The sequence below is a fragment of the Limulus polyphemus genome, unplaced genomic scaffold (genome assembly GCF_000517525.1).
Source record: "Limulus polyphemus unplaced genomic scaffold, Limulus_polyphemus-2.1.2 Scaffold438, whole genome shotgun sequence".
In the NCBI taxonomy this organism is placed as follows: Eukaryota; Metazoa; Arthropoda; class Merostomata; order Xiphosura; family Limulidae; genus Limulus; species Limulus polyphemus.
Window position 1 is genome coordinate 578,653 of NW_013666048.1, and position 10,339 is coordinate 588,991.

The 10,339-nt window shown below is 33.0% G+C and overlaps 1 protein-coding gene across 1 annotated transcript; it reads right to left on the reverse strand.

Moving 5' to 3' along the window:
- Positions 1-5,523: 5,523 nt before the first annotated feature.
- On the reverse strand, positions 5,524-8,444 carry LOC111085514 (the record flags this gene model as incomplete). The annotated part of the gene is made up of 3 exons (XM_022384447.1): positions 5,524-6,439; positions 7,262-7,418; positions 8,351-8,444. Coding segments are annotated over 3 exons (368 nt in total), but the record flags the coding sequence as incomplete, so codon positions are not given.
- Between the last annotated feature and the right edge of the window lie 1,895 nt (positions 8,445-10,339).

The following is a 10,339-nucleotide window of genomic DNA, read 5'->3' on the forward strand; positions in this document are numbered from 1 at the left end:
TATATTATTTACGGAACGCATAAAGACTAGTGGTTGGGTTCTTGTATTATCATAGATTTAATGTTCCTCGCAGAGTTTGACATCAGTGTAAGAGAGACTTTAAAAAAAATTCCTAACAACATAGCCAATGAAAGTCCATTAGACGGCTTCTGCAGTGTAACTTTGAGTAGCCTGACAACTAACATAACGTTACATAATATCAAAGGAGAACAAGTGATCTTTTAGTTCACCTAGGCTGTTCTATCTACTAACTCAGAAAAGGAAAAACAAACAAATCTAAAACTAGCTTTTATTATTCAAATGTTTATCAAGCTTTTCCTTAAACTCCATTAAATTAACTGCATTCACCACATTAGTCGTCCTGTTAGGTCACAGTTAAGATAACAAAGCTGTTTTAGCTGAATATGCCTTTTTCCCAGACAAAATTAATATTTTTGTCTTCTAGTCTTACCATTCTCACCATTAAATATGGAAAAAGATAATGCATCAACACTATTAATTCTCTTAACAATCTTAAACACTTCAATGAGATCCTCTCTAACTCCTCTTTATACTTAAATAAATTACTACAACGTGTGTTAGGGGTTAGCTAAATTTTCAAAATTCAAGTTTAATTAAATATAAATCTACAACTTGTGGGATGAAGTTACATACCATGGGTATTCTTTGTATTTGTTGAAAGACATTTTGGCCGAACTGAAAAATATTTTAGAAAAATATATAAAGCTTCCAAGAATACGTTTGTGAAATAAAGACAATTTTTATGAATAATCTTGCTATAAAAGCATTCATTTATCAGAATTATTAATATAGCTTGAAATTTTTTATGACAACTTTTTTAATGTTGTCTGGGGGAAAACTAGTGTGCAGATTACGAAAATCATAAGTTTCTATTGTTCCAGTCTCAAAGCCTTTAGCCCCCCAGTGGCACAGCGGTATGTGTGCGGAATTCCAACGCTAGAATCCGGGTTTCGATACCCGTGGTGGGCAGAGCACAGATAGTCCATTGTGTAGCTTTGTGCTTAACTTCAAAACAAACAAACTCAAAACCTTTAACTTTATTTTTCCATTCAATGAAATTACTGTTCATAACAAATAGTTTAATACTACTATTAGTTTTTTATGCTCTTTAATTTATTTTAGACTGTTACATATTATAATTTAAAAAAGTTAATTGTAGATTTTTAGCACTTGTAATAAACCTGTATTTATAGTGTTTTATGTAGTTTAGCAATATTAGGTGTTACATCATAAGATTTTTCGGAATGTGCAACAAAGTCTTATAAAACTCTAATACTTTCCTGTGTAATACTTCTTTGGCGATTTTAACGTGTTTATAAACCTCATAATCCGGTGTTTTTAAAATTAAACCTTAGTTCTTTACATAAATTGTAATATATCTATATATTTACAAATGAAAAGAAAGTTGTTAGCTGCTTTATCGGCGAGAGTGATGATGTATCTATTTTATATGGAATCTAAAAATTCAATCATTTTTTTTTTTTTATTCACAACAGATTTATTGTTCTTGTAGTATGAAAATACTACATAACTTACTCTCCCAAATATATATTTTATTATCTGCAAATTCTTAATTTTTTCCAAGTTCTTATTTTGGAGCACACTAAATCCAGTTGAGATCATGTGCAAAATTCAGGTCGAGGTGTTATTTTTTTTAGATTGATAGTACAAGGAACTTATCTGCTTATTCATGGGCTAGCTGCTTTATGTTCTGCTTGACCTGATTCTTTTCAGGAAGTAGGAATCAGAATACTTCTCGACTGTCACATGGAACAGAGATACTTCCACATTTCGGTGCTTGTTTTTTGATTGGTCAGGTGCAGAAGGAATGTATTTTGTAATTGCAAGTTTAGGCACTTTTCAAAGGAAATTGACTCTGGCCTTTGAGGAGAGCAAAAAATAAACTTAAACACTGTGTTTCTCTCTTTCAATCCACTGGCAACAAATCATTGCACTTTTCCTTCCACGTACTGAATCCACAAACCACTTGTTTTGCCAGAGATCAGGTAGCTGTATGCCATTCTATAATATTGACTTTCAGTAATGTACAAATATTAAGTGTCTTACTCTCCCGTATGTGTGTATTTCTTAACTACAAAATTCTTAAATTTTCCCGTTGAGATAATGTGCTAAATTCAGCCTGGAGTGCTACTTTTTATAGCATGACTGGTCAAGCAACTTATCTGCTCTGTCATTGGATATTGCATTGTGTCTTGTTTGACTCGTGTTTGGGGGACACTGCAACTGACGTATATTACAGATGCTTTCATATTCGATGTTTGTTTTCTGATTGTTCAGCTTCAAAGAACTTTTTGCTTTGTAAATGTATATGCACACTGATAAATTAACATTTTGTTTAAAAGGTTTTATATGTTGTTTCGTGAATCTAAAGGTTTAATTCTGTTTTTATGACTATGTTTAATTTCAATAAAACATATTATATTTGAAAAAAGCAGACTCGTTTCTGTCCTGAAGGAGCCAACACTTAATGATGAATTCAGGTTCGATGACGAGGAACCCACTTTGAGACTAATAATGCTGTTATGTTAAACTTATATTGAAGTTTTTCTTCATTACCCATTCAAGCCGTCTCCAAGCACTTAATGATGAAGTTTTGTCTGTGTCTTGATCTTTTATCAGTCCCTTGTTGGGAGGATTTAATTTTACTTAACCTTTGAATATAATTTATTATGCGTTTCTTTTACTTCGTCACAACGCAACAGTTCACCTAACGATAAGCCAACTTTTAGTTTTCTTCAGAAAATAAAATATTTTGTATTATTCAAACTTCAAAACCGTGTTTTGTCTCTTTCAATCCACCGAGGCATGATGGTGGGTAAAACAAAATACACGGCCTAGTTAACTAATGAATATATATTTGCTGTAAAATCTTTGTCAATGCTATAAGTGTAGCTACCAGTTTTGCCGTCAATTTTGATCTCATTTCTTTAAGTCGCACACTCAATCCTTTTTTGGCCACACCTTTTTTTTCACACCTAAGGTGTTTTTGATTAGATATCACGACTTTTTGTCAATACACACCAACAAACTACAGCAAGTAAGAAAGTGACACTCGATAGTAAACCACATTAGCTTTAGTATCGCAACCTTATTATTCGAAACAGATCTTTACTTTACAGAGCCAACCAGATTCTTTAAAACATATGGGGGGTATTTTTTTTCCTCTCTAAAACAGTGTGAATAGCTTCTTTTATAGTAACGTCATGGAAACTAGATTACCAGTTTCTTGTTATCACCTTATACGGTTGATACAGCCGTATTAAGTATAATTATTTATGCTAATTGCTTAAGCTAATATTACTTGACGCTAAACGCTCTTTACTTAGGATAATTTCACAAAATTTAGTCAATCTGTGCTGAAAAGTTGGCAGTGAATAATCAATAATAATCGTCTACTCATATGATTCTTTGAAAACGTGAGCTAGAAACTGCTAATCTAGTTTGCTTGGCCTAACCAATATCTTGCACGTCCTTTCACCTTATAGTTTTGCTGCTCTAAATCAGCCGCCTTTAATCCGAATGACAAAAAACTAAAAAAGGTCCACTTTTACTCCTAGGTGAAGCTGTAGTAAAAAACGTTAGACCGATAGCTCACGTGACTTTTTGCGTAGGTGTGCGCAAAAATTTTCGTCAAAATTGAGCGGTTTTATTGAATAACTTTGCACATGTAAGTTTATATTTACACCAAATGAGACTCTAACTGTAGGTTGAAAAGATCTATCAGTGTACCAAATTTGAAAAAAATCCATAAGTGTTAAGTATGTTTTTCTATTAAATAAAGTTTCCGTACTTTTGGTGCGAAGAAAAAAAGGAAGAAAACCAATCAAAATTGGAGATGTTATATCTCAGATATTTCTTGATGGATTGCCTTGAAATTTGGTATGTGAAGTAAGAGTACAGTAGATCACATCCACTACAAATATGTTATAGTTTGGATTACCACAGTCCGGAAAGTGGAAAATAGCTAAACTATCACTCCTGTTAAGAACACACAGTGTGTCCTGCAGTAGGTTTTTTTGGCCGCACGACACACTACCATGTGTCTTGATTGTCTCTAATTATAGATTCCAAATGAACTAGTTTTATATTTCTCTTAGTCAATGTTGTAACTAGACATATTAGCGTTCAGGGTATGCCATCATATTTACGCTCCCTTGTGAGTTCCGTGTCAATCCATTTCGTTCATTTTTCTTCCCTTTACGGCTCTATCTATGCCTAGGGTAGTTGCACCGATCGACCAGCCCTAGTTACAGTTCTGCCTGTTAATAAATGGAAATATAAAGTAAATTTTTACGCATTTGTTGTTTTAGGTTTAACCCGTGACGAATAGAAGGTAAGTGGTAGTCTACATTGCTCATCAAACTTAATGATATCTGTAGTCTAGTTTGCTTGAATAACATAAAAACCTTTGAGACTTTTAGTTTGATGAGCTTCTAGGAGGTGTTATCTTGCACTTTAACCCTGTTTGCTATGTATTTACGCCCGTGACTAAGAATAATAAGGGTTATTTAAAAATTGGCAGTCTTAATAAACATTATCTTCATTTTAAAATCAATCGTTAAGCCCATAGATGAAAAATCCCTTTTAAAACTGTAATTCATAGTAAATTAAAAAGTTCTATTGGTTTACGACGCTAAGTATCGGGTTTCGATACCTGTTGTGGGCAGAGCACAGATAGCTTACTGTGTAGCTTTGACCTTAATAACACCCATATCGGGTTCCTCTCTCACCCACATAGACACGCCTATTTCAATATGTATTGCAATCACTGTAATGTGTTCCTATAATCCCTTAGAGTCAATGTGTTCAGGGCATTAAAATATTGAAGCTACAATTAAGTGAATTAACGTTGATAAGATAACCGTAAATACTACGGCTAGGTGTAAATCAAATTTTAGCCTTGTGTTGGAAATATCATGGAACTTACGGCACCTAAACGTAAGTTACCAAGTTTGCATCAAACATGTATAAATTCGAAATAAACTAATTCAAATGTTTTCGTGTAACTCAAAACAAGAAAATTAATAACGAAAATTCACAAGAATAAATAACACCTTGGAAAACTTCACAAGTCTTCTTTTGGACGATTTTTTGGTTTTCGGTTTTGATTTTCGAATAAATCCAACCCAGAGACCCCACAAAACTCATTTAAACCCTCATATAAGGGCTCATATTTGAAATTTTTAAAAATCTTAACTTATATTATTGTTCTGAATGGATCGTGAAAGCCAAACGCCTTTGAATCCTTTATTTTTGTGATTTTTTTTCATTTATATTCTGAGGAAATGAATAATCTACATCCAGAATTTTAAGTCATTTTGTCAAAACATTTTTGAAGAGTTGAAAGTTCAATGGATCATGAGAGCTCAAAATCAAGTAAACATAGGTACACGAATTCTTGTACTAGAAAGTAAACAGTTCACAAGTGGCTGAGTCTTTAGTAGATAGACACCAAACAACTTGACTCTTTCAAGCGAAATCTTATTTTGTTAATGACATTGAAGCAAAGTACTTTATTATGAACAGAAGAAATATTTGGCCAGTATATGAACTAACTAATAAAGTGACACTAACTTTCCTCAACAAAAGTTAGTTTGGAGCTGCCTTCTAGTGAGGTAACAAACATCTCATCTTGTTCACTTTAGAATACATCAAAATAATATAACAGTTGTATATTCCTTTGTTCTAGAATGGATTTAAACTTAAGAAAAAAAATCACGATTGAAATATTTAAATTTCATTCCATAGAATTTAACTATGTTTTGTTTTCTCGTGTCTTTGAATTAATGCACGAGCAAACGTAATTAAGCTATATAAACAATTACACAGCTATACTAAACTAACTAAATCATTAGAATAAAGCATATATTACAGAGGAATAACAGTCTGTTCTGAAATTTGACGATATCTAACATGAAAATCATCATTTAGTTGAATCACCTTCGCTGTTAAAACTTTATTTTTCTTAGGACTTTTGACACTCTTAAGAGTATAATCGAAACCTGTAATCTGTTTTGCGGCTTGAAGTATGAAATCTTGAAAAAATATGTTGTAATGGTGAATAGTCCTAATAATTCATCTAAATGTTGACTAACGCATATCATGAAACTTACAGAATAAGATGGATCACCAAATATTTTAGTTATATTTACTTTTACTGAATTTTAGCAATAAAAGATATGTAATGATTACTTTAATTAAACTTTAATAGTTAACTGTATATTTGAATTTGTTTCTTACACAAAATAAAATGGATATAGTTAATCAAAACACATGATTGCTATTTGATTGTTTCCACATCGTTATCAATGAGGTACATAGGATTTTCAAGGCCACTTTGCTCGCCTTCTGGTGTTTTAAACTCTTCAGGTTCATCCTTCCCATAAAAGCAGGCTGCCTAAAAAAAAAATCAATAATATAATCGGCGTATCTAATATGTACAATAACTGCTGCGTATTTATTTACTTTACTTGCAAATAAAGTATTTATAAGCTCAGTAACTGGTTATGATTTGCTTTTCTCACAAGCATCATCACCATTTTTTTTCTTCTTTTAAAACTGAATAATTAAATAGTTTCAAGTTTTATTTTAACATCAGACTTTGTGTTGAAAGAAGTAGAAACGACGCTGAAAAAAGTTGCTATATCACCAGAGAGGAAACTAATAGCACCTAGATACATCTTATAAATCTTAATATCCACCTTTCAACAACACGACTTGGAGCTTTTAACACTGATACACTTAAGATATTTCATTCCATATAATTGTTTGTTTTTGAATTTCGCACAAAGCTACACGAGGGCTATCTGCACTAGCCGTCCCTAATTTAGCAGTGTAAGACTAGAGGGAAGGCAGCTAGTCATCACCATCCACCGCCAACTCTTGGGCTAATCTTTTACCAACGAATAGTGGGATTGACCGTCACATTATAACGCCCCCACGTATAATAAAAGTCTTTGAAGATTTCAACCAATAAAGTTGTGGAACTTGACTGTTTCATAAAAGTTACAGTTTTTTTTAATGTAACTTCATGATAACCGTGATAACAGGTCATTTGTTCCGTCAGACAAACAAATACACAATACACATAACACTGATAACATTAAATCGGTCAGCGAAATCAAAATTATATAACATATACAAAATTAAAATGTCAATTTTTATCGTCATATTTAATATTATTACTAATAGAAGTAATTTGAATTCATTTTTTCCTTACAGAGGATTCAAACATCGGATTTACAAATGACGTCAATTTTTTCCCACTAGAGGACACTAGCTCTGCAGGATCCAAAACTTCATGAGGAGTCGTTCCTAATTCCAACTCTACTCTACCTCGCTCAGATTCGAACCTTGCAAATGCAAAACCAGGCATTCTGTAAAATAATTAATTAACCAGAGTAAAAATGAGCTTAATACGAAATTAAGGGATAAACGGCATTATTAATTAATTACAATAAAGTATAATTGTAATATTACAACCGATTACAATAAAGTATTTTAAGCTTACTGGAGTAAATAGTTTTTGGTTCTCAATCGGCCATATCTGAATGAAAACCACGCAATTCAACTTTTTATTTAAAGAATGATTTATCAACTAAAATCTAATGCGGACTTTCTTAACCCACCCTCAAAAATCTTAGTCTCTAAATAATATCCCTATTGAGATAGGAAATATTATTATCAAAGTATAATTTTTGAATAGATTGTCTGATGCAGTTGACATCTGTACATAAAAAATAATAATCAGTTCAAAAAAGAAAAAAGCTTCCTAACTTAGAAATAAATTTTAAAACATCATTTTTTTTTTAAATTAAAGCTTTAAGAAGTTGAGAGGAGTTTATTTGAATGACTATATTTAACAGAAGGAAGTCAGGTATTTATATATTATTTGTGTAATTAATAGTTTAATAACGATACTTGTTAATTCTTTAGAAGTTTCTGCATAGTTATGATTTATTTTGGTTTAAAGGGTCGAACGAAAGTCAAACGTTTGTTATTTATTTTAGTTTAAAAAGCCGAAAGTAAATTAAGACGCTTAATTAATGAATCGATTACTGTTGCTAATTTGGCCTAACTGTAATATTATATTTATTACAGTTAGACCATTAGGGTTAACTTATGCAGACAATTTTTATATTTTTATTATAAATTTTGGTCTTATGTTAATTGTATAATAATATTATTTTTGTACGTTTAACGCTAATATATTTTTAATAAATAATTCAGGCCTAGAACTTTTTAAAAAATCATGTACTTTCACTGTACACAATTTCTTCAAATCTTAATGGATATTCAACATGCTTACCGCCTCTTTTTGTATATAAAGTAAACCAAGGCTGCTAAAGCCACCAGGATCAACACCGCTATGATGACACCTGCAACGCCTCCGCCACTGAGCTCTGATAACAAAAAACAACAATGAATCTGACATTCAAATCGGTTATTCACATTCCCATCTTATATCCCATCCAGTATCTTAATTCAATTAACGCAACTGATGGTACACGTAACCAAACTGCCTTGATTCCATTCAAAAAACAACACATCATACGAATGCACTTGACGCTATTACTTTCAGCCCATAACATTTGCTTACAGTCTTGCAATTCGTTTTTAACACTGATAGTAAACTTTGCATCCTTTTCACTTATTATTGTTTCTTAGCAGCTTCTACTTTCCGTCTATGTGTTTTTTAGCTAATCATAAAGCACATAATAGTTCTCTTTATTTTTATATCTCATATAAAAGTAATATATATCATATGTTAAAAAGAAATATGTCATAGGTCAAACCACTAAGGAGTTAATATATATATAGATATACATATATTAATATTGTTGCATCAGCGAGGTCACGTGACTAGTATCACGCCACCTCTTTCTAGAAATATCCTGTTCCTTCATGAATGCTCTAGCATTTACTAGATATGTGTTAGTCTTGTATATACAAGACGGTCACAACGTGACGGGGCAATGAGTAATTGAACTGTAGTCAGAGATTGTGTAATTGAACTGAGTATTGTTGAGGTTGAACACATGAGACGTTCGTTGAGAATTATAGCGTTTGTTATAGCGCGACTGTTGAAATCAAGTGTATCGCAAAGTTATATTCAGAAAGAATAAACCAGTTTTATTTATGAAAGGACTTGTGTTGCTAAAGTTTCGTCGGAACGAAGTTACTAAAAATTAACTAACGAACGGAGACGTAACAAATTGGTGTCAGAGAGTGGGACAAAAAAATGGAAATGAGAAGCGGCAAATCAAACTACAGCTTAGCAGATTTGATGGCAGCAATACAAGAACAGCAAAAGAAACAAGAAGAACGAGAATAAAAACAAGAAGAGAAATTACAGCAGTTCTTGGAGGAAAAAGAAAAGAAACAAGAAGAGAAATTACAGCAGTTGTTAGAGGAAAAAGAAAAGGAACAAGAAGAACGAGAGAATAAACAAGAAAAGAAACAAGAAGAACGAGAGAATAAACAAGAAAAGAAACAAGAAGAACGAGAAAAGAAACAAGAAGAGAGATTACAGCAGTTGCAAGAAAACCTGCAACAGTGGCAGCTCGAACAGCAAAATAAACAAGAAGAGAGATTACAACAGCTATTGGAGGAGAAAGAAAATAAACAAGAAGAGAGATTACAACTGCTATTGGAGGAGAAAGAAAATAAACAAGAAGAGAGACTACAACAGTGGCAAGAAGTACAAATGGAAAACATTAGTAAATTCAAAAGCGAATTAGATACATTAAAGGATGATTTATTGTCTTTTACACAAGGAGAACACATTAACCGTCGACTTAATCAGCCCCACCAATGGCAAGCCCCTTCCAGACCTCACAGCTAAACCCTAATGCAGACATATTCAGTCCCGTTAGAAGTCACATCCCAGATATGTATGTCAGTAATAGGAGTGATCCAGTACGAAGGAAGCCACAGGAATACGATGAGAAAGCACCGCGGGAAGCATATAGAGCACAATTTGAGCCCCTGGCAGAGATGAATGGATGGACAGAGGAGCAGAAAGCAGTATATCTGGCAACGATCTTGAAGGGACAACCACTGGAAATACTTGGACAATTGTCAGCAGACGACAGACACAACTATAGAGCACTGGTAGCGGCTCTAGAACTCAGGTACGGAACCCAAAATCAGTCAGACGTCTACAGGGCTAGGTTTAGGACTAGATTCCGTGCTAAAGGGGAGAGCCTGCAAGAGCTGGCTCAGGACTTGGAAAGCATAGCACACATGGCCTACTCAACTGCACCACCCGATCTCCTCAAGTTGTTGCTGAGGGATC